The sequence below is a fragment of the Salvelinus fontinalis genome, chromosome 17 (genome assembly GCF_029448725.1).
Source record: "Salvelinus fontinalis isolate EN_2023a chromosome 17, ASM2944872v1, whole genome shotgun sequence".
NCBI classification, from domain to species: Eukaryota; Metazoa; Chordata; class Actinopteri; order Salmoniformes; family Salmonidae; genus Salvelinus; species Salvelinus fontinalis.
The window spans coordinates 11,317,903-11,343,312 of NC_074681.1; the positions used below are offsets into that span (position 1 = coordinate 11,317,903).

The 25,410-nt window shown below is 43.5% G+C and overlaps 1 protein-coding gene across 1 annotated transcript in view; it reads left to right on the top strand.

Annotated features, from left to right (window-relative positions):
* Nucleotides 1-25,410, top strand: part of LOC129813689 (EEIG family member 2-like) — a 37,944-nt gene that overhangs the window by 4,234 nt on the left and 8,300 nt on the right. The window contains exons 2-5 of the mRNA XM_055866106.1: nucleotides 6,273-6,393; nucleotides 7,905-7,934; nucleotides 8,526-8,642; nucleotides 11,790-11,836. Of these exons, the coding sequence (XP_055722081.1) occupies nucleotides 6,273-6,393; nucleotides 7,905-7,934; nucleotides 8,526-8,642; nucleotides 11,790-11,836 (315 nt within the window). The remainder of the gene's footprint in view (nucleotides 1-6,272; nucleotides 6,394-7,904; nucleotides 7,935-8,525; nucleotides 8,643-11,789; nucleotides 11,837-25,410) is intronic.

Below are 25,410 nucleotides of genomic sequence, written 5' to 3' on the forward strand. Positions count from 1 at the left end.
AGCTTAAAATTAGCTAGATAGGTAGCTAGCTAGCTAGCTAGCTGCTAGAAGGATGTCATGTCATGCCACTGGAGGAGTGGGTGAGTGACTGACTTTTTACCCTCATATCATTTTTCGGTGCCTATACACAGCTAGAGATGCAAGTGTCATTTGGTCAGCTAGCAAGAACTTGAACAACTGTTATCCAGTTAGCATATCTCTTGCGTTCACAATTTCACTCTGGCTATCTACTCTGATTTCAGAGCACTCTCTTCTGAGTGTGCCAGAGTGCAGAATAACTGATGAATTTATGAACGTACAACACCCGCTGAATATGACCATTGTCAGTAAACTAGGGCTGTCACTGACTAAATCAGTTGGTCAACGTTTTTAAAGTGTATTTTTCCATATATAGATATATGGGGTTTTAATAAAATCAACTATATGCATTGAGCTTGTCGGACGCTTTAAGCTTACTGTTTGCTGAACTAAGGCACAAATGCCTCAAGAGGGATCCAGATATCTAGATAACCAGAAGGGGAAAAAACTCAACCTGGCCCAACCATTATCCGCCTGCTCCTTCTGGCTTTCGCAGATTCTCCCATTACTCTCCTCAAGTTGCCATAAAAGGCTACATAAGGAGTCGGCAACCTTTCTCATGTAGAATGCCAATTTATCTTACCATTTCTACCGATCTGTATGCCAGTTATGGTTTTCATGTGCACATTTTCGTGTAACAGTTTCATTTAATTTATAATAACATCTTCATATCTCAAAATCATTGTCATGTGGTTAATCAAAATTCTATCCAAATCTAACTGAAAGATAAAAACCTAAAAACTAACTTCGATTGCCATTGCCAACTAAGTAAAAATAGCCTACATAAAGCCAACAAATAAAAACATTACAGCCTGCAGGTACAAAATATCCTGATAAAAATAAATATCCTTTATATCACATTGGCTACGCATGGTCTGTCTGCAACTAACTTAAAACAATGTATTAACTTGGGTCCAGCCTGAAGCTTGGCTAACGAACTTGCAACATTGTAGAAAATATTTTGGGCCCTCAGAGTTTCCCGCCAGTGAGCTCGGGACAGACACAAGTGTAGGCTATTTGCGTAAGGGATAAGAAGCAGTGCTTGACTTTGGCAGGAGCTCACCGGAGCTGAGTATCGGCACCTCAAATTTTACACTGCTTGAGCTCCTGTTCCTTTTATAGAATATTAGCTCAAAGTGTCGTGGAGCTCCTGCACCTAAATATAAACTCAAAATGAGTACCGGAACCTATTTCAGTCCAAGTCAAGCACTGATAAGAAGTAATCAGGTAGGCCTATTTTATGACGTTTCCACTGGATCAGAGCATGACATTTTTCTCTTTCGAAAGGGAGATTTTTTCAAATACATTGAGGAACTACTGTAATTCTCAATGGATGTAAAAATAGACTTCATTTGCTTGCTGTTTGAGGTGAAGAAAACATTATTTTGAAATGCATTAGTGGTGGTGGATTAAGCCAGTCAGAAATGCTATCAGATCTCCAAATGGGCACATTTATATGCCTACATTTGTGCGCAGGCAAGGTAGTCTTTTAAGGTGATAAGGCCCCAGCAGAAATTAGGGCATTCATACTTCTTGCGCTGATCAGAGCTGTTGTGAAGGTAGTTGTCAAGGAAGGTCGTTTTTATTTATGAAGGATTTACTGCCCCCACCTACCGTCAACCAATCATGTCATTGTGGAGCTATACAGAGGCCTCCGCATTGTTACAACATTTGGGAGGCGCATGGCGATTCAGTACGGAGCTTGATATGTCCTCTGCGTGCCTCTGGAGGCTCTGCAATTGCGTCAAAACGTCCTTATGGAGCCTCTGACCACATTTTCAGATCAAGCATAAATTTGCTTTTAGTCTAGTCCTGCACTATGGATTAGTTCACTGAGATGGGTGCAAATATATATATAGTATCAGTCAAAAGTTTGGACACACCTACTCATTCAAGGATTTTTATTTATATTTTTATTTGTTTAACACAGTTTTGATGTCTTCACTATTATTCTACATTGTAGAAAATAGTAAAAAAAAAAAATAAAGAAATACCCTTGAATGAGTAGGTGTGTCCAAACTTTTGACTGGTACTGTATGTTGAAGTCGGAAGTTTACATACACTTTCACCAAATACATTTAAACTAAATTTTTTCACAATTACTGACATGTATTCCTAGTAAAAAATCCCCTGTTTTAGGTCAGTTAGCAACTTTATTTTAAGAATGTGAAATGTCAGAATAATAGTAGAGAGAATGATTTATTTCAGCTTTTATTTATTTCATCACATTCTCAGTGGGTCAGAAGTTTACATACACTCAATTAGTATTTGGTAGCATTGCCTTTAAACTGTTTAACTTGGGTCAAACGTTTCAGGTAGCCTTCCACAAGCTTCCCACAATAAGTTGGGTGAATTTTGCCCACTCCTCCTGACAGAGCTGGTGTAACTGAGTCAGGTTTGTAGGCCTCCTTGCTCGCACTCGCTTTTTCTGTTCTGCCCACACATTTTCTATAGGATTGAGGTCAGGGCTTTGTGATGGCCACTCCAATACCTTGACTTTGTTGTCCTTAAGCCATTTTGCCACAACTTTGGAAGTATGCTTGGGGTCAATGTCCATTTTGAAGACCTATTTGTGAGCAAGCTTTAACTTCCTGACTGATGTCTTGAGATGTTGCTTCAATATATCAACATAATCTTCCTCCCTCATGATGCCATCTATTTTGTGAAGTGCACCAGTACCTCCTGCAGCAAAGCACCCCCACAACATGATGCTGCCACCCCCGTGCTTCACGGTTGGGATGGTGTTCTTCGGCTTGCAAGCCTCCCCCTTTTTCCACCAAACATATTGATGGTCATTATGGTCAAACAGTTCTATTCTTGTTTCATCAGACCAGAGGACATTTCTCCAAAAAGTACGATCTTTGTCCCCATGTGCAGTTGCAAACCGTAGTCTTGCTTTATTATGGTGGTTTTGGAGCAGTTGCTTCTTCCTTGCTGAGCGGCCTTTCAGGTTATGTTGATAGCTATACATATATACATATATATACAGTTGAAGTCGTAAGTTTACATACACTCATGTTGGAGTCATTAAAACTCGTTTTTCAACCACTCCACACATTTCTTGTTAACAAACTATAGTTCTGGCAAGTCAGTTAGGACATCTACTTTCTACATGACTCAAGTCGTTTTTCCAACAATTGTTTACAGGTAAAAGTTAGTCAAGAACGTTCTAGAGAACATGTAAACTGCCTAACCAGCTCTGCTACAGCGAGTAAAATGATCAGAGTGAGGTGTGCTCTCATTTGATTCTGGAAGTAGCTAGCAAACTAGCTAACTTTAGCCAGTTAGCTTGGGTGCTTGGTTGGGACAAGCATGCAGTGGCAGGCAAGCTGCAGGAGGAATGGTAGCTTACAAATCCCCCATAATTTATCAGTGCAATTTTGACGGCCAACTAGCTGAAAAAGCTTGAGAGGGTTTATATAATGTTCCTTCGTTAGATTTTAACTCATCTTGCTCTGGTTAGCATTAGTTGTTGTTCTTGTTGTTGTTGATTTGTATAACTGAGGGAGAGCCTACCTTTGAATGGTTCGTTGATCAATAGGACTGTAAAGTTCCCAAAGTTAAGAGGACTCCTGTGGTGTTTACATATTTGCAGAAATCGATTCAGTTGTATTTTGTGGCTTTTGGCGAATACGTTCTAATGATCTAAAGTCACGCTGTTGCAACTGCCTGTAAACACACAGTCCAGTCCAGTGAATGATGGCATGCCCTACTGCCTGTAAACACACAGTCCAGTCCAGTGAATGATGGCAGGCCCTACTGCCTGTAAACACACAGTCCAGTCCAGTGAATGATGGCATGCCCTACTGCCTGTAAACACACAGTCCAGTCCAGTGAATGATGGCAGGCCCTACTGCCTGTAAACACACAGTCCAGTCCAGTGAATGATGGCAGGCCCATGTGGGAAGTGGCTTGTTTGTATAAAGGCCTACTGTAGCTCTGATTGGCTATAGCACACCGTTCTGCGTAGACTCCCGTTCTGGACGAGACAGATGTTTTTATTAGGTTTTATTTACTGCAGTGTCTATTAATTGTCTAAACGCATGGCCACAAAAGCCCCAGTATACATAATTCACAAACATTCTAAGAATTTATGAAAATGTTTTTAAAAAGTGTAATATTCTTCCTCGGGGTGTATATGAACATATTTTAATAAGATCAGTTCCACCTTAAATGACACCCTTTCAAATTAGTGGATTTCGCTATTTAAAAGCCACACCCGTTGCTGACAAGTGTGTAAAATTGAGCACACAGTCATACAATCTCCATAGACAAACATTGGCAATAGAAGGGCCTTACTGAAGAGCTCAGTGACTTTCAACGTGGCATCGTCATAGGATGCCATCTTTCCAACAAATCAGTTCGTCAAATTTCTGCCCTGCTAGAGCTGCCCCAGTCAACTGTAAGTGCTGTTATTGTGAAGTGGAAACGTCTAGGAGCAACAACGGCTCAGCTGCAAAGTGGTAGGCCACACAAGTTCTCAGAACAGGACCGCCGAAGCGCATACCGCGTAAAAATCGTCTGTCCTCCCTTGCAACACTCACTACTGAGTTCCAAACTGCCTCAGGAAGCAACGTCAGCACAATAACTTTTCGTCTGGAGCTTCATGAAATGGGTTTATTTGGCCGAGCAGCCGCACACAAGCCTAAAATCAACATGCGCAATGCCAAGCGTCGGCTGGAGTGATTTAAAGCTCGTCGCCATTTGGACTCTGGAGCAGTGGAAACACCTTCTCTGGAGCGATGAGTCCTGCTCCACCATCTGGAAGTCCGACGGACTAATCTGGGTTTGGCGAATGCCAAGTGAACGCTACCTGCCCGAATGCTTAGTAACAACTGTAAAGTTTAGTGGAGGAGAAATAATGGTCTGGGACTGTTTTTCATGGTTCGGCTCCTTAGTTCCAGTGAAGAGAAATCTTAACTCTACAGCATACACTGACATTCTAGACGATTCTGTTTGGGGAAGGCCCTTTCCTGTTTCAGCATGACAATGCCCCGTACACAAAGCAAGGTCCATACAGAAATGGTTTGTCGAGATCGGTCTGGAAGAACATGACTGGCCTGCACAGAGCCCTGACCTCAACTCCATCGAACACCTTTGAGATGAATTGGAACGCAGACTGCGAGCCAGACCTAATCGCCCAACATCAGTGCCCGACCTCACTAATGCTCTTGTGGCTGAATGGAAGCATGTCCCAGCAGCAATGTTGTAACATCTAGTGGAAAGCCTTCCCAGAAGAGTAGAGGCTGTTCTAGCAGCAAAGGGGGGACCAACTCCATATTAATGCCCATGATTTTGTAATGTAGTGTATCTTGTTTCTTAGGCTCATCCGAACACACACACACACACACACACACAGGCCATTAGCCTCCCCTGAGTCACTGAATGTGTGATGGAAAAGCAGCATTGTAAGTGATATGTGATTATTTATCTATTATTTATTATCTGCTTTGGCCGACAGCTATTTTTACCTCTCCTGCTCCCCAGTTGAGAATCATCAACTATTTATTTAACTAGGAAAGTCAGTTAAGAACAAATTCTTATTTACAATGACAGCCTAGGAACAGTGGGTTAATTGCCTTGTTCAGGGGCAGAACAACATATTTTTAACTTGTCAGCTCGGGGATTCAATCTAGCAACCTTTTGGTTACTGGCCCAACATTCTAACCAAATAGGCTACCAAACTATATGTTTGTCACCTGCATTAAGGCTGAAACACCATATATATCCCTTGTTCTAAAGAGTCAATGCATAGTGTTCTTCACTGCAATGGTATTTCAGAATCTATCATTCACTTACTTAGAGCATGGGAGAGTTTGTGTTCTTTTACCTTGAGGGCATTTATGTTCTGTTGTGTAACTGTCACACCCATGCCAGAGAACAGCTCACAGGATCTTGTCATTAACTGTGGTGTCTTTATTGACATATATTTATTTTCGCCATGAATCAGATCTAGGGATTAATGTGTATTGTAGCTAAACATTCCAATCAACGGTGTGTGTGCGCATACGTGTGTGTGCGTGTGCATGTGTGTGTGTCTATCAGGATTGGACTCAATTCAAATTGAAGGCAGTCAATTCAGGAAGTAAACTAAAATTAGAAGATATTTATTTGAAAAGATTTGTCTATACATGATCTATGTGTTTTCAGTCTTTGGGTTATTTTGCTATAAGTTATGTGTGTGTCTTCTCCAGGGAGCAGGTCCAGGCTAACTGTGTGCGCTGGAGGAAGAGGTTCTCCTTCCTGTGTAAGATGAGTGCCAACGCTGGGACAGGAGTACTGGACCCCTGTGTGTGCCGGGTGTCTGTGCGCAAGGTACAGGACTCACTACAACAACTCTGTCAAAGCAATGTGAATGCTGTGTCAAAATTAACTGCCTACCAGAATAGGGCAACTACTATGTATTGGTCTACTACTACTACTGTAGATTCTAGAACAGTCTACTAATTGGTCTACTACTACTACTGTAGATTCTAGAACAGATTACTAATAGGTCTATTACTACTACTGTAGATTCTAGAACAGTCTACTAATTGGTCTACTACTACTACTGTAGATTCTAGAACAGACTACTAATAGGTCTATTACTACTACTGTAGATTCAAGAACAGTCTACTAATTGGTCTACTACTACTATTGTAGATTCTAGAACAGTCTACTACTACAACTGTAGATTCTAGAATAGACTACTAATTGGTCTACTACTACTACTGTAGATTCTAGAACAGTCTACTAATTGGTCTACTACTACTACTGTAGATTCTAGAACAGTCTACTAATTGGTCTACTACTACTACTGTAGATTCTAGAACAAACTACTAATTGGTCTACTACTACTACTGTAGATTCTAGAACAGTCTACTAATTGGTCTACTACTACTACTGTAGATTCTAGAACAGTCTACTAATTGGTCTACTACTACTACTGTTGATTCTGGAACAGTCTACTAATTGGTCTACTACTACTACTGTAGATTCTAGAACAGTCTACTAATAGGTCTACTACTACTACTGTAGATTCTAGAACTGTCTACTAATTGGTCTACTACTACTACTGTAGATTCTGGAACAGTCTACTAATAGGTCTACTACTACTACTGTAGATTCTAGAACAGTCTACTAATTGGTATACTACTACTACTGTAGATTCTGGAACAGTCTACTAATAGGTCTACTACTACTACTGTAGATTCTAGAACAGTCTACTAATTGGTATACTACTACTACTATAGATTCTAGAACAGTCTACTAATAGGTCTTCTACTACAACTACTGTAGATTCTAGAACAGTCTACTAATTGGTATACTACTACTACTGTGGATTCTAGAACAGTCTACTAATAGGTCTACTACTACTACTGTAGATTCCAGAACAGTCTACTAATTGGTCTACTACTACTACTGTAGATTCTAGAACAGTCTACTAATTGGTCTACTACTACTACTGTAGATTCTAGAACAGTCTACTAATTGGTATATTACTACTACTGTAGATTCTAGAACGGTCTACTAATAGGTCTACTACTACTACTACTGTAGATTCTAGAACAGACCTGATATTGGTCTACTACTACTGTAGATTCTAGAACAGACCTGATATTGGTCTACTACTACTGTAGATTCTAGAACAGACCTGTAATTTGTCTACTACTACTGTAGATTCTAGAACAGACCTGTAATTGGTATACTACAGGATATGTCAGGATATATCATTGACACCTTTGCTGCAGGTGTGTTTTGACAAAAGTGTATCTGTGGCTTAGTTGTTGCTACACACAAAGATGGTCATTTTGGATTGATAACTACTTTCCCTTATCTGTTTCTAGGAAATGAAGGGTGGAAAGACCTTTGCAAAGGTAATATTTTGCTCTTGAAATCATAGTCCCTAACCACGTTTCCTTCCACAGTTTCTATGCGAGTAAAGTCCTACTGTATAAAAAGAGCTGTGATGAGAACAACAACTTTAACGCAATGATTTTTATCTGCAACAAGTCAATTTGGTGGAAACACACCAGTGGTGAGACAAATCGCTTATTTTCTTTAATGCCGATTCTTTTTTTATTCACATAAAAATCTATCGCCAATTGGATGGAAACCTAGCTAGTGACAAACTAGGCATACTGGCATTTTATAAGTAAATAAATAACTGAACATTCTTATCATAATACAAATTACTGTTAGTCATTTAACACCTGATATGACAATATCACTAAAGAATGAAGTCACCACTACCGCATGACTCATTCTTTAAAGGATAGTGCATTGATAGTATGGGAATACTACTTTTTGCCCACTACAGTAGCTTCTTACGTTTGTGATTGTTATAAGCAGGCTCTGGGTTTACCACTACAACAGAGTGCTCTGTACTACAACTCTGTGGAACTGAGGCTCTGTTGCCAAGCTGTTTCCAGAAAGTTGAATATATCTGTTCTCACTCTCCTCTGTAGCTGGGTTTCGCTGACCTGAACCTGTCAGAGTTTGCTGGCTCTGGCAGCACCACGCGGCGATGTCTACTAGAGGGTTACGATACCAAGAACACCAGACAGGACAACTCCATACTCAAGGTACAGTTCAGTAAAGTTAGACAGGCCTCCAGAACATTCCCACCAGTCCACAACTCCCTTCAGGAAGCTACAGTACGGGACATGTTTATGACACTAGCGTCTGTCCTACTATGCCACACCCTACTTGGCTCTGTTCTACTACTCTAGAATGGGTTGCTCTACTTGGCTCTGTTCTACTACTCTAGAATGGGTTGCCCTACTTGGCTCTGTTCTACTACTCTAGAATGGGTTGCTCTACTTGGCTCTGTTCTCTTACTCTAGAATGGTTGCCCTACTTGGCTCTGTTCTACTACTCTAGAATGGGTTGCTCTACTTGGCTCTGTTCTACTACTCTAGAATGGGTTGCCCTACTTGGCTCTGTTCTACTACTCTAGAATGGGTTGCCCTACTTGGCTCTGTTCTACTACTCTAGAATGGGTTGTTCTACTTGGCTCTGTTCTACTACTCTAGAATGGTTGCCCTACTTGGCTCTGTTCTACTACTCTAGAATGGGTTGCCCTACTTGGCTCTGTTCTACTACTCTAGAATGGTTGCCCTACTTGGCTCTGTTCTACTACTCTAGAATGGGTAGCCCTACTTGGCTCTGTTCTATTACTCTAGAATGGGTTGCCCTACTTGGCTCTGTTCTACTACTCTAGAATGGGTTGCCCTACTTGGCTCTGTTCTACTACTCTAGAATGGTTGCCCTACTTGGCTCTGTTCTACTACTCTAGAATGGGTTGCCCTACTTGGCTCTGTTCTACTACTCTAGAATGGGTTGTTCTACCTGGCTCTGTTCTACTACTCTAGAATGGGTTGCTCTACTTGGCTCTGTTCTACTACTCTAGAATGGGTTGCCCTACTTGGCTCTGTTCTACTACTCTAGAATGGGTTGCTCTACTTGGCTCTGTTCTCTTACTCTAGAATGGTTGCCCTACTTGGCTCTGTTCTACTACTCTAGAATGGGTTGCTCTACTTGGCTCTGTTCTACTACTCTAGAATGGGTTGCCCTACTTGGCTCTGTTCTACTACTCTAGAATGGGTTGCCCTACTTGGCTCTGTTCTACTACTCTAGAATGGGTTGTTCTACTTGGCTCTGTTCTACTACTCTAGAATGGTTGCCCTACTTGGCTCTGTTCTACTACTCTAGAATGGGTTGCCCTACTTGGCTCTGTTCTACTACTCTAGAATGGTTGCCCTACTTGGCTCTGTTCTACTACTCTAGAATGGGTAGCCCTACTTGGCTCTGTTCTATTACTCTAGAATGGGTTGCCCTACTTGGCTCTGTTCTACTACTCTAGAATGGGTTGCCCTACTTGGCTCTGTTCTACTACTCTAGAATGGTTGCCCTACTTGGCTCTGTTCTACTACTCTAGAATGGGTTGCCCTACTTGGCTCTGTTCTACTACTCTAGAATGGGTTGTTCTACCTGGCTCTGTTCTACTACTCTAGAATGGGTTGCCCTACTTGGCTCTGTTCTACTACTCTAGAATGGGTTGTTCTACCTGGCTCTGTTCTACTACTCTAGAATGGGTTGCCCTACTTGGCTCTGTTCTACTACTCTAGAATGGGTAGCCCTACTTGGCTCTGTTCTACTACTCTAGAATGGGTTGCCCTACTTGGCTCTGTTCTACTACTCTGGAATGGGTTGCCCTACTTGGCTCTGTTCTACTACTCTAGAATGGGTTTCCCTACTTGGCTCTGTTCTACTACTCTAGAATGGGTTGCCCTACTTGGCTCTGTTCTACTACTCTAGAATGGGTTGCCCTACTTGGCTCTGTTCTACTACTCTAGAATGGTTGCCCTACTTGGCTCTGTTCTACTACTCTAGAATGGGTTGCCCTACTTGGCTCTGTTCTACTACTCTAGAATGGGTTGCCCTACTTGGCTCTGTTCTACTACTCTAGAATGGGTTGCCCTACTTGGCTCTGTTCTACTACTCTAGAATGGGTTGCCCTACTTGGCTCTGTTCTACTACTCTGGAATGGGTTTCCCTACTTGGCTCTGTTCTACTACTCTAGAATGGTTGCCCTACTTGGCTCTGTTCTACTACTCTAGAATGGTTGCCCTACTTGGCTCTGTTCTATTACTCTAGAATGGGTTGCCCTACTTGGCTCTGTTCTATTACTCTAGAATGGGTTGCCCTACTTGGCTCTGTTCTACTACTCTAGAATGGTTGCCCTACTTGGCTCTGTTCTACTACTCTAGAATGGTTGCCCTACTTGGCTCTGTTCTATTACTCTAGAATGGGTTGCCCTACTTGGCTCTGTTCTACTACTCTAGAATGGGTAGCTCTACTTGGCTCTGTTCTACTACTCTAGAATGGGTTGTTCTACTTGGCTCTGTTCTACTACTCTAGAATGGGTTGCCCTACTTGGCTCTGTTCTACTACTCTAGAATGGGTTGCCCTACTTGGCTCTGTTCTACTACTCTAGAATGGGTTGCCCTACTTGGCTCTGTTCTACTACTCTAGAATGGGTTGCCCTACTTGGCTCTGTTCTACTACTCTAGAATGGGTTGCCCTACTTGGCTCTGTTCTACTACTCTAGAATGGGTTGTCCTACTTGTCTACACTGGGACCACTGATCTGAAATGCCTGAATAGGTGAAGATCCAGGGACTGCACCTTCAGCTATCCAGCCTGTTGCTAATGAGTGGTCATGTGGGAGAGGACAGAAAGGGAACCGCCTGAGGTTGTTGAGTCATAGCCAACATAGCTGAGTATTGGCACACATTGGGAGAAAGCTAATCGTTGGTTGTCACCCTGCCCTGCCCCCTAGTCACCAGATGTTTACTAGTGTGTATGGGTAAACAGTCAGTAACTAGGGGTGTAATACCACTCAGTACAGTTCAGGGTGAGCTATCCTAATGATGCAACTGCTGTGACATGTGCATGGAGACAGGCAGGTCTGGGCCTGCGATAAAGGACAAGCACCTGTAACACTGTGAATGGATGTTGTACATGCTTTGGGTAGAAGTTGTACTTAGACACAGGTCTAGGATCAGCTTACCTATCCTAAATACTAACCTGAAACGGTAGAAGGGGAAAAGTCTAAAGTGACAGTGTCTGAAACTGATCAGTGTCAAGGGGCGACTTTATTCTATTTCATAGGGCCTGTGGATGTGTATGATCTCTGCTGACGTGGGTTTCCTGTCACCTTTGTCACAGGTCGTCATCAGCACACAGCTCATGTCTGGGGACCCCTGCTTTAAAACGTAAGTGAACCTTCTTTCAATCCTTTTGGTGGGTTACGTCACAAACAGTTTTAGGACTTAGCATTGTGGATAATGAATCAGTAAAGGTAAGTAGGAACCATTGATGTGATAGGCAGACAACCTGACCACAGACACATAGAGGAAACCAACTGCGCATTAAGCATCCTGTCTCTGAGTACATGCAAGAAACTCTGAGTCACAGAAACAAAGGAGACTTCCGTCCCGTAAGTCGCTTTGGATAAAAGCTAGATGGCTAAGTTTCTCTCTATTTGGAAAGTCCATGTAGATGAACAAATGGTCATACAATCATGGTATATATTATTTAAACTGTTATGGTTATTTTGAGTATCTTGTGTGGGCATCTCAGCACTACATCAATTTTTTGTAGTCAAAGATAGTTGTGGACACAATCTAACTGACTTCTGTCATTGAACATGAATAGCGACAGTTCTATTGTTTAGATGGTCATAAGAGAACTTCCCCACAGATTGTAGCTGGTCTCTGTTGATAACAACTGATTTGAGACCAGCTCAGACCTGAATGAAAACATTCTGAGCTAAACGCCACAGCAGACCCAGGACCAGTAGTCAAAAAGACCATGACATTCCCACACACTCCTGCCAGTGCTGAGAACATGTGTGTTTGAATGGCCACGCCTTTACTGTGAACACACACACACACACACACACACACACACTCTGTTTGAATCACACACTCGCTATTAAACCACACCTTTACACACTGTTCCCCGAACAGACAGTCTATCAATTGGCTGAATTGCACAGTGGATGCAATATACTGTAGCCTTTATAGAGCCTTTATAGAGCCGTTATAGAGCCATTATAGAGCCATTATAGAGCTGTTATAGAGCCTTTATAGAGCTGTTATAGAGCTGTTATAGAACCTTTATAGAGCTGTTATAGAGCTGTTATAGAACCTTTATAGAGCTGTTATAGAACCTTTATAGAGCTGTTATAGTGCCAGTATAGAGCCTTTATAGAGCTGTTATAGAGCCTTTATAGAGCTGTTATAGAACCTTTATAGAGCTGTTATAGAACCTTTATAGAGCTGTTATAGAGCCATTATAGAACCTTTATAGAGCTGTTATAGAACCTTTATAGAGCTGTTATAGAGCTGTTATAGAACCTTTATAGAGCTGTTATAGAACCTTTATAGAGCTGTTATAGAACCTTTATAGAGCTGTTATAGAGCTGTTATAGAACCTTTATAGAGCTGTTATAGAACCTTTATAGAGCTGTTATAGAGCTGTTATAGAACCTTTATAGAGCTGTTATAGAACCTTTATAGAGCTGTTATAGAACCATTATAGAACCTTTATAGAGCTGTTATAGAGCCATTATAGAGCCTTTGTAAAACTGTTGTAGAGCCTTTATAGAGCTGTTATAGAGCCTTTATAGTCTGTTTGGAGCTGACAATAAAAACCCTTGTGTCTGAGTGTGGGGTAGCTGAGCGTGCTGAGTCACACAGGAAGATAAGAGAACAAACAGACAGACTCAGGACATTGTACTCACAAGTAGTGAGCCTGGTATCATTTACTATGTAGGTGGAAGGGGGGGAATGGATCTAGAGGCCAGGAAGGATTCAGAATCAGTACCCACTTACACAGTGAATGTTGAGTTGGTTAGTGTGGGAGGGTTGTCTTGGCTTAGGCCTCTGATAACGCAGTGAACTGGAGAGATTCCAGCAGAACACTTTCATGCAATCATAAAGTGCCAGAGTATCTCTGAGTACTCCTCTCTGTGTGTGTGTGTGTGTGTGTGTGTGTGTGTGTGTGTGTGTGTGTGTGTGTGTGTGTGTGTGTGTGTGTGTGTGTGTGTGTGTGTGTGTGTGTGTGTGTGTGTGTCTTTTACTGAGCTGTCCTACAGAATGTAACTCACAAACAGTGTGTGCGTTGGACATATTTTCAGAGCTCTGTGGAAAGAAAGCCAAGGCTTTATGGTAAGAGCAGAAACCACTCCAAAACTACTGACGTCACACCCAGAGCTCCTCACATTCATCACATAAAGTCGCTCTCGCGTTCTGTGCTACTGTATCTCTGTTTAACTTTCTCTCCCCCCTCTCTGTATCTCTGTTTAACTTTCTCCCCCCTCTCTGTATCTCTGTTTAACTTTCTCCCCCCTCTCTGTATCTCTGTTTAACTTTCTCCCCCCTCTCTGTATCTCTGTTTAACTTTCTCCCCCCTCTCTGTATCTCTGTTTAACTTTCTCCCTACCCCTCTCTGTATCTCTGTTTAACTTTCTCCCCCTCTCTGTATTTCTGTTTAACTTTCTCTCCCCCCTCTCTGTATCTCTGTTTAACTTTCTCCCCCCTCTCTGTATCTCTGTTTAACTTTCTCCCCCCTCTCTGTATCTCTGTTTAACTTTCTCCCCCCTCTCTGTATCTCTGTTTAACTTTCTCCCCCCTCTCTGTATCTCTGTTTAACTTTCTCCCCCCTCTCTGTATCTCTGTTTAACTTTCTCCCCCCTCTCTGTATCTCTGTTTAACTTTCTCCCCCTCTCTGTATCTCTGTTTAACTTTCTCCCCCTCTCTGTATCTCTGTTTAACTTTCTCCCCCTCTCTGTATCTCTGTTTAACTTTCTCCCCCCTCTCTGTATCTCTGTTTAACTTTCTCCCCCTCTCTGTATCTCTGTTTAACTTTCTCCCCCCCTCTCTGTATCTCTGTTTAACTTTCTCCCCCTCTCTGTATCTCTGTTTAACTTTCTCCCCCCTCTCTGTATCTCTGTTTAACTTTCTCCCCCCTCTCTGTATCTCTGTTTAACTTTCTCCCCCCCTCTCTGTATCTCTGTTTAACTTTCTCCCCCCTCTCTGTATCTCTGTTTAACATTCTCTCCCCCCTCTCTGTATCTCTGTTTAACTTTCTCCCCCCTCTCTGTATCTCTGTTTAACTTTCTCTCCCCCCTCTCTGTATCTCTGTTTAACTTTCTCCCCCCTCTCTGTATCTCTGTTTAACTTTCTCCCCCTCTCTGTATCTCTGTTTAACTTTCTCCCCCCTCTCTGTATCTCTGTTTAACTTTCTCCCCCCTCTCTGTATCTCTGTTTAACTTTCTCCCCCTCTCTGTATCTCTGTTTAACTTTCTCCCCCCTCTCTGTATCTCTGTTTAACATTCTCTCCCCCCTCTCTGTATCTCTGTTTAACATTCTCTCCCCCATCTCTGTATCTCTGTTTAACTTTCTCCCCCCTCTCTGTATCTCTGTTTAACTTTCTCCCCCCTCTCTGTATCTCTGTTTAACATTCTCTCCCCCCTCTCTGTATCTCTGTTTAACATTCTCTCCCCCCTCTCTGTATCTCTGTTTAACATTCTCTCCCCCCTCTCTGTATCTCTGTTTAACATTCTCTCCCCCCTCTCTGTATCTCTGTTTAACATTCTCTCCCCTCTCTGTATCTCTGTTTAACTTTCTCTCTCCCTCTCTGTATCTCTGTTTAACTTTCTCCCCCCTCTCTGTATCTCTGTTTAACTTCCTCTCCCCCTCTCTGTATCTCTGTTTAACTCCCCCCGCCCTCTCTGTATCTCTGTTTAACTCCCCCCCCCTCTCTGTATCTCTGTTTAACCCCCCCCCCCCCTCTCTGTATCTCTGTTTAACATTCTCGCCCCCTCTCTGTATCTCTGTTTAACCCCCCCCCTCTCTGTATCTCTGTTTAACATTCTCTCCCCCTCTCTGTATCTCTGTTTAAACCCCCCCCCCTCTCTGTAGCTCTGTTTAACCCCCCCCCCTCTCTGTATCTCTGTTTAACCCCCCCCCCCCTCTCTGTATCTCTGTATCTCTGTTTAACATTCTTTCTGTTTAACACTTGACTGTGTTGTAAAAGTAAGAGAAGTGGTGGTTTCCTGTGTTGTAAAAGTAAGAGAAGTGGTGGTTTCCTGTGTTTTAAAAGTAAGAGACGTGGTGGTTTCCTGTGTTTTAAAAGTAAGAGAAGTGGTGGTTTCCTGTGTTGTAAAAGTAAGAGACGTGGTGGTTTCCTGTGTTGTAAAAGTAAGAGAAGTGGTGGTTTCCTGTGTTTTAAAAGTAAGAGACGTGGTGGTTTCCTGTGTTTTAAAAGTAAGAGACGTGGTGGTTTCCTGTGTTTTAAAAGTAAGAGACGTGGTGGTTTCCTGTGTTTTAAAAGTAAGAGACGTGGTGGTTTCCTGTGTTGTAAAAGTAAGAGAAGTGGTGGTTTCCTGTGTTGTAAAAGTAAGAGACGTGGTGGTTTCCTGTGTTTTAAAAGTAAGAGACGTGGTGGTTTCCTGTGTTTTAAAAGTAAGAGACGTGGTGGTTTCCTGTGTTTTAAAAGTAAGAGACGTGGTGGTTTCCTCAATCAATCAATCAAGTTTATTTTATATAGCCCTTTGTACATCAGCTAATATCTCGAAGTGCTGTACAGAAACCCAGCCTAAAACCCCAAACAGCTAGTAATGCAGGTGTAGAAGCACGGTGGCTAGGAAAAACTCCCTAGAAAGGCCAAAACCTAGGAAGAAACCAAGAGAGGAACCAGGCTATGAGGGGTGGCCAGTCCTCTTCTGGCTGTGCCGGGTGGAGATTATAACAGAACTATGCCAAGATGTTCAAAAATGTTCATAAGTGACAAGCATGGTCAAATAATAATCATGAATAATTTTCAGTTGGCTTTTCATAGCCGATCATTAAGAGTTGAAAATCATTAAGAGTTTCCTGTGTTGTAAAAATAAGAGAAGTGGTGGTTTCCTGTGTTGTAAAAGTATGAGAAGTGGTGGTTTCCTGTGTTTTAAAAGTAAGAGAAGTGGTGGTTTCCTGTGTTTTAAAAGTAAGAGAAGTGGTGGTTTCCTGTGTTGTAAAAGTAAGAGAAGTGGTGGTTTCCTGTGTTGTAAAAGTATGAGAAGTGGTGGTTTCCTGTGTTGTAAAAGTAAGAGAAGTGGTGGTTTCCTGTGTTGTAAAAGTAAGAGAAGTGGTGGTTTCCTGTGTTGTAAAAGTAAGAGACGTGGTGGTTTCCTGTGTTGTAAAACTAAGAGACGTGGTGGTTTCCTGTGTTGTAAAAGTAAGAGAAGTGGTGGTTTCCTGTGTTGTAAAAGTAAGAGAAATGGTGGTTTCCTGTGTTTTAAAAGAAGTGAGACGTGGTGGTTTCCTGTGTTTTAAAAGTAAGAGAAGTGGTGGTTTCCTGTGTTGTTAAAGTAAGAGAAGTGGTGGTTTCCTGTGTTGTAAAAGTAAGAGACGTGGTGGTTTCCTGTGTTGTAAAACTAAGAGACGTGGTGGTTTCCTGTGTTTTAAAAGTAAGAGAAGTGGTGGTTTCCTGTGTTGTAAAAGTAAGAGAAGTGGTGGTTTCCTGTGTTGTAAAAGTAAGAGAAGTGGTGGTTTCCTGTGTTGTAAAAGTAAGAGAAGTGGTGGTTTCCTGTGTTGTAAAAGTAAGAGAAGTGGTGGTTTCCTGTGTTGTAAAAGTAAGAGAAGTGGTGGTTTCCTGTGTTGTAAAAGTAAGAGAAATGGTGGTTTCCTGTGTTTTAAAAGAAGTGAGACGTGGTGGTTTCCTGTGTTTTAAAAGTAAGAGAAGTGGTGGTTTCCTGTGTTGTTAAAGTAAGAGAAGTGGTGGTTTCCTGTGTTGTAAAAGTAAGAGACGTGGTGGTTTCCTGTGTTGTAAAACTAAGAGACGTGGTGGTTTCCTGTGTTGTAAAAGTAAGAGAAGTGGTGGTTTCCTGTGTTGTAAAAGTAAGAGAAATGGTGGTTTCCTGTGTTTTAAAAGAAGTGAGACGTGGTGGTTTCCTGTGTTTTAAAAGAAGTGAGACGTTGTGGTTTCCTGTGTTTTAAAAGAAGTGAGAAGTGGTGGTTTCCTGTGTTGTAAAAGAAGTGAGACGTGGTGGTTTCCTGTGTTGTAAAAGTAAGAGAAGTGGTGGTTTCCTGTGTTGTAAAAGAAGTGAGACGTGGTGGTTTCCTGTGTTGTAAAAGTAAGAGAAGTGGTGGTTTCCTGTGTTGTAAAAGTAAGAGACGTGGTGGTTTCCTGTGTTGTAAAAGTAAGAGAAGTGGTGGTTTCCTGTGTTTTAAAAGTAAGAGAAGTGGTGGTTTCCTGTGTTGTAAAAGTAAGAGAAGTGGTGGTTTCCTGTGTTGTAAAAGTAAGAGACGTGGTGGTTTCCTGTGTTGTAAAAGTAAGAGAAGTGGTGGTTTCCTGTGTTGTAAAAGTAAGAGACGTGGTGGTTTCCTGTGTTGTAAAAGTAAGAGAAGTGGTGGTTTCCTGTGTTTTAAAGTAAGAGAAGTGGTGGTTTCCTGTGTTGTAAAAGTAAGAGACGTGGTGGTTTCCTGTGTTGTTAAAGTAAGAGAAGTGGTGGTTTCCTGTGTTGTAAAAGTAAGAGACGTGGTGGTTTCCTGTGTTGTAAAAGTAAGAGAAGTGGTGGTTTCCTGTGTTTTAAAAGTAAGAGAAGTGGTGGTTTCCTGTGTTTTAAAAGTAAGAGAAGTGGTGGTTTCCTGTGTTTTAAAAGAAGTGAGACGTGGTGGTTTCCTGTGTTGTAAAAGAAGTGAGACGTTGTGGTTTCCTGTGTTTTAAAAGAAGTGAGAAGTGGTGGTTTCCTGTGTTGTAAAAGAAGTGAGACGTGGTGGTTTCCTGTGTTGTAAAAGTAAGAGAAGTGGTGGTTTCCTGTGTTGTAAAAGAAGTGAGACGTGGTGGTTTCCTGTGTTTTAAAAGAAGTGAGACGTTGTGGTTTCCTGTGTTTTAAAAGAAGTGAGAAGTGGTGGTTTCCTGTGTTGTAAAAGAAGTGAGACGTGGTGGTTTCCTGTGTTGTAAAAGTAAGAGAAGTGGTGGTTTCCTGTGTTTTAAAAGTAAGAGAAGTGGTGGTTTCCTGTGTTTTAAAAGTAAGAGAAGTGGTGGTTTCCTGTGTTGTAAAAGTAAGAGAAGTGGTGGTTTCCTGTGTTGTAAAAGTAAGAGAAGTGGTGGTTTCCTGTGTTGTAAAAGTAAGAGAAGTGGTGGTTTACTGTGTTTTAAAAGTAAGAGAAGTGGTGGTTTCCTGTGTTTTAAAAGTAAGAGAAGTGGTGGTTTCCTGTGTTTTAAAAGTAAGAGAAGTGGTGGTTTCCTGTGTTGTAAAAGTAAGAGAAGTGGTGGTTTCCTGTGTTTTAAAAGTAAGAGACGTGGTGGTTTCCTGTGTTTTAAAAGTAAGAGAAGTGGTGGTTTCCTGTGTTGTAAAAGTAAGAGAAGTGGTGGTTTCCTGTGTTTTAAAAGTAAGAGAAGTGGTGGTTTCCTGTGTTTTAAAAGTAAGAGAAGTGGTGGTTTCCTGTGTTGTAAAAGTAAGAGAAGTGGTGGTTTCCTGTGTTGTAAAAGTAAGAGAAGTGGTGGTTTCCTGTGTTGTAAAAGTAAGAGAAGTGGTGGTTTCCTGTGTTTTAAAAGTAAGAGAAGTGTGTCACGATCGTCAACGGGACTGAGAGAGGACCAAGGCGCAGCGCGTGGAAAGTACATCTTCTTTATTAAAGAAAGACGACGAAAAAAGACACGAACACTATACAACAAAACAGACGACCGTGAAGCTATACAAACATAAGTGCTGACACTAAACACTTTGACATAGACAATTCCCCACAAACAGCTAAAGCCTATGGTTGCCTTAAATATGGCTCCCAATCAGAGACGACAATAACCAGCTGTCTCTAATTGAGACCCAATTCAGGCAACCATAGACTTTCCTAGAACCTACACTCAACCATAGACACAGCTAGACACATTCACTCAACACAAACCCATACACTACACCCAACACCCCCTTTTCCATATAACCACCCTAGACACTACAAAAACACATACATTCCCCATGTCACACCCTGACCTAACTAAAATAATTAAGAAAACAAAGAATACTGAGGCCAGGGCGTGACATAACCCCCCCCCTTAAGGTGCGAACTCCGGGCGCACCAGCACATAGTCTAGGGGAGGGTCTGGGTGGGCGTCCGTCCACGGCGGCGGCTCCGGCACTGGTCGTGGTCCCTACCCCACCATAGTCACTACCCGCTTACGTAGCCTCCTCCAAATGGCCACCCTCCACATTAACCCCACTGGATTAAGGGGCAGCACCGGACTAAGGGGCAGCACCGGACTAAGAGGCAGCACCCGACTAAGGGGCAGCACCGGACTAAGGGGCAGCACCGGACTAAGGGGCAGCACCAGGATAAGGGGCAGCACCAGGATAAGCGGCAGCACCAGGATAAGGGGCAGCACCAGGATAAGGCGCAGCTCCGGACTGAGGGACGGATCCTGGCTGGCTGGCGGATCCTGGCTGGCTGGCTCTGGTGGATCCTGGCTGGATGACGGCTCTGGCGGATCCTGGCTGGACGGCTCATGGCTGGCTGACGGATCTGGCTGCTCATGGCTGGCTGACGGATCTGGCTGCTCATGGCTGGCTGACGGATCTGGCTGCTCATGGCTGGCTGACGGATCTGGCTGCTCATGGCTGGCTGACGGATCTGGCTGCTCATGGCTGGCTGACGGATCTGGTTGCTCATGGCTGGCTGACGGATCTGGCTGCTCATGGCTGGCTGACGGATCTGGCTGCACATGGCTGGCTGGCGGATCTGGCAGATCCTGTCTGGTTGGCGGCTCTGGCAGATCCTGTCTGGTTGGCGGCTCTGGCAGATCCTGTCTGGTTGGCGGCTCTGGCAGATCCTGTCTGGTTGGCGGCTCTGGCAGATCCTGTCTGGTTGGCGGCTCTGGCAGATCCTGTCTGACGAATGGCTCTAGCGGCTCCTGACTGACGAACGGCTCTGACGGCTCGGGACAGACGGGCGGCTCTAATGGCCCGGGGCAGACGGATGGCTCAGATGGCGCTGGGTAGACGGATGGCTCAGATGGCGCTGGGAAGACGGATGGCTCAGATGGCGCTGGGAAGACGGATGGCTCAGATGGCGCTGGGTAGACGGATGGCTCAGATGGCGCTTGGCAGACGGGCAGTTCAGGCATCGCTGTGCAGACGGCAGACTCTGGCCGGCTGAGGCGCACTGTAGGCCTGGTGCGTGGTGCCGGAACTGGTGTTACCGGGCTGGGGACACGCATCTCAGGGCTAGTGCGGGGAGAAGGAACAGGGCCTACTGGACCCTGGGAGCGCACATTAGGCCTAGTGCGTGGTGCCGGAACTGGTGGTACCGGACTGGGGACACGCATCTCAGGGCTAGTGCGGGGAGCAGCAACAGGATGCACAGGACTCTGGAGACGCACAGGAGGCTTGGTGCGTGGTGCCGGAATTGGTGGTACCGGCTGGAGACACGCACCATAGGAGGAGTGCGTGGAGGAGGAACAGGGCTCTGGAGACACACTGGAAGCCTGGTGCGTGGTGTAGGCACTGGTGGAACTGGACTGGGGCGGGGAGGTGGCGCCGGAAATACCGGACCGTGCAGGCGTATTGGCTCCCTTGAGCATTGAGCCTGCCCAACCTTACCTGGTTGAATGCCCCCCGTCGCCCGACCAGTGCGGGGAGGTGGAATAACCCGCACCGGGCTATGTAGGCGAACCGGGGACACCATGCGTAAGGCTGGTGCCATGTAAACCGGCCCGAGGAGACGCACTGGTGGCCAGATATGTAGGGCCGGCTTCATGACATCCGGCTCAATACTCAATCTAGCCCTGCCAGTGCGGGGAGGTGGAATAACCCGCACCGGGCTATGCACACGTACAGGAGACACCGTGTGCTCCACTGCGTAACACGGTGTCTGCCCGTACTCTCGCTCTCCACGGTAAGTACAGGGAGTAGGCGCTGGTTTCCTACCTGACTTCGCCACTCTCCCTTTAAGCCCCCCCCCCCCCCCCCAAGAAATTTTTGGGTTTTTCTCACAGGCTTCCTACCGCTTCGTTGTGCTGCCTCCATACGCCGGTATCCCTCCTCGCACTGCGCCAGAGAATCCCAGGCGGGCTCCGGCACTCTCCCTGGGTTGATCGCCCACCTGTCGATCTCCTCCCACGTAGTGTAGCCCAGATCCTTTTCCTGCCTCCGAGCTAGCTCCTCATATCGCCGCCTCTCTGCTTTCGCTGCCTCCAGCTCAGCTTTGTGGCGGTTATATTCTCCTGGTTCTTCGCGGTCCAGAATTTCCTCCCATGTCCATGAATCCTTGATGCCTTGCTCCTGTTGCCGCTTTTCGCGCTGCTTGATCCCGCATTGGTGGGGAATTCTGTCACGATCGTCAACGGGACTGAGAGAGGACCAAGGCGCAGCGCGTGGAAAGTACATCTTCTTTATTAAAGAAAGACGACGAAAAAAGACACGAACACTATACAACAAAACAGACAACCGTGAAGCTATACAAACATAAGTGCTGACACTAAACACTCTGACATAGACAATTCCCCACAAACAGCTAAAGCCTATGGTTGCCTTAAATATGGCTCCCAATCAGAGACAACAATTACCAGCTGTCTCTAATTGAGACCCAATTCAGGCAACCATAGACTTTCCTAGAACCTACACTCAACCATAGACACAGCTAGACACATTCACTCAACACAAACCCATACACTACACCCAACACCCCCTTTTCCATATAACCACCCTAGACACTACAAAAACACATACATTCCCCATGTCACACCCTGACCTAACTAAAATAATTAAGAAAACAAAGAATACTAAGGCCAGGGCGTGACAAAGTGGTGGTTTCCTGTGTTGTAAAAGTAAGAGAAGTGGTGGTTTCCTGTGTTGTAAAAGTAAGAGAAGTGGTGGTTTCCTGTGTTGTAAAAGTAAGAGACGTGGTGGTTTCCTGTGTTGTAAAAGTAAGAGACGTGGTGGTTTCCTGTGTTTTAAAGTAAGAGAAGTGGTGGTTTCCTGTGTTGTAAAAGTAAGAGACGTGGTGGTTTCCTGTGTTGTAAAAGTAAGAGAAGTGGTGGTTTCCTGTGTTGTAAAAGTAAGAGAAGTGGTGGTTTCCTGTGTTTTAAAAGTAAGAGACGTGGTGGTTTCCTGTGTTTTAAAAGTAAGAGAAGTGGTGGTTTCCTGTGTTGTAAAAGTAAGAGAAGTGGTGGTTTCCTGTGTTTTAAAAGTAAGAGACGTGGTGGTTTCCTGTGTTTTAAAAGTAAGAGAAGTGGTGGTTTCCTGTGTTTTAAAAGTAAGAGAAGTGGTGGTTTCCTGTGTTTTAAAAGTAAGAGAAGTGGTGGTTTCCTGTGTTGTAAAAGTAAGAGAAGTGGTGGTTTCCTGTGTTGTAAAAGTAAGAGAAGTGGTGGTTTCCTGTGTTTTAAAAGTAAGAGACGTGGTGGTTTCCTGTGTTTTAAAAGTAAGAGAAGTGGTGGTTTCCTGTGTTTTAAAAGAAGTGAAACGTGGTGGTTTCCTGTGTTGTAAAAGAAGTGAGACGTGGTGGTTTCCTTTTGTAACGCTCGTGGGAAGAAGACCAAGGTGCAGCGTGGTACGTGTTCATGCTTCTTTATTAAAAACCCGAACACCAAACATAACAACTAAACAACAACGAACGTAACGTCTTGAAGGCTACACAGAGCTAACAAAAACAACATCCCACAACCTAAGGTGGGAAAACAGGCTGCCTAAGTATGATTCCCAATCAGAGACAACGATAGACAGCTGTCCCTGATTGAGAACCACACCCGGCCAAAACATAGAAAACCAAAACCTAGAAATAAAGAACATAGAATGCCCACCCAAATCATACCCTGACCAAACCAAAAAGAGACATAAAAAAGTCTCTCTAAGGTCAGGGCGTGACACCTGTGTTGTAAAAGAAGTGAGAGACGTGGTGGTTTCCTGTCTTGTAAAAGTAGGGTTATTAAAGAGCAGAAGAGCAGCTAACCAGAAATACAGCTCATGAAACCCTTTTAGGATCTTATTATAGATCAGAACTTCTGATAGGGTATGATTAATGTCCTCTACTGTGATTAATGTCCTCTACTGTGATTAATGTCCTCTACTACTGTGATTAATGTCCTCTACTACTGTGATTCATGTCCTCTACTGCTGGGATTCATGTCCTCTACTGTGATTACTGTCCTCTACTGTGATTAATGTCCTCTACTGTGATTAATGTCCTCTACTGTGATTAATGTCCTCTACTGTGATTCATGTCCTCTACTGTGATTCATGTCCTCTACTGTGATTCATGTCCTCTACTGTGATTCATGTCCTCTACTGTGATTACTGTCCTCTACTGTGATTCATGTCCTCTACTGTGATTAATGCCCTCTACTGTGATTACTGTCCTCTACTGTAATTACTATTCTCTACTGTGATTAATGCCCTCTACTGTGATTACTGTCCTCTACTGTAATTACTATTCTCTACTGTGATTAATGTCCTCTACTGTGATTCATGTCCTCTACTGTGATTCATGTCCTCTACTGTGATTCATGTCCTCTACTGTGATTCATGTCCTCTACTGTGATTAATGCCCTCTACTGTGATTACTGTCCTCTACTGTAATTACTGTCCTCTACTGTGATTCATGTCCTCTACTGTGATTAATGCCCTCTACTGTGATTACTGTCCTCTACTGTAATTACTGTCCTCTACTGTAATTACTGTCCTCTACTGTGATTACTGTCCCCTACTGTAAATACTGTCCTCTACTGTAATTACTGTCCTCTACTGTGATTACTGTCCTCTACTGTGATTCATGTCCTCTACTGTGATTAATGCCCTCTACTGTGATTACTGTCCTCTACTGTAATTACTGTCCTCTACTGTGATTCATGTCCTCTACTGTGATTACTGTCCTCTACTGTGATTCATGTCCTCTACTGTGATTCATGTCCTCTACTGTGATTAATGCCCTCTACTGTGATTACTGTCCTCTACTGTGATTCATGTCCTCTACTGTGATTCATGTCCTCTACTGTGATTCATGTCCTCTACTGTGATTCATGTCCTCTACTGTGATTCATGTCCTCTACTGTGATTCATGTCCTCTACTGTGATTCATGTCCTCTACTGTGATTCATGTCCTCTACTGTAATTCATGCCCTCTACTGTGATTACTGTCCTCTACTGTAATTACTGTCCTCTACTGTGATTCATGTCCTCTACTGTGATTAATGCCCTCTACTGTGATTACTGTCCTCTACTGTAATTACTGTCCTCTACTGTAATTACTGTCCTCTACTGTGATTACTGTCCTCTACTGTGATTACTGTCCTCTACTGTAATTACTGTCCTCTACTGTAATTACTGTCCTCTACTGTGATTACTGTCCTCTACTGTAATTACTGTCATCTACTGTGATTAATGCCCTCTACTGTGATTACTGTCCTCTACTGTAATTACTGTCCTCTACTGTGATTCATGTCCTCTACTGTGATTACTGTCCTCTACTGTGATTCATGTCCTCTACTGTGATTCATGTCCTCTACTGTGATTAATGCCCTCTACTGTGATTACTGTCCTCTACTGTAATTACTATTCTCTACTGTGATTAATGTCCTCTACTGTGATTCATGTCCTCTACTGTGATTAATGTCCTCTACTGTGATTTATGTCCTCTACTGTGATTCATGTCCTCTACTGTGATTCATGTCCTCTACTGTGATTCATGTCCTCTACTGTGATTCATGTCCTCTACTGTGATTACTGTCCTCTACTGTGATTCATGTCCTCTACTGTGATTCATGTCCTCTACTGTGATTCATGTCCTCTACTGTGATTCATGTCCTCTAC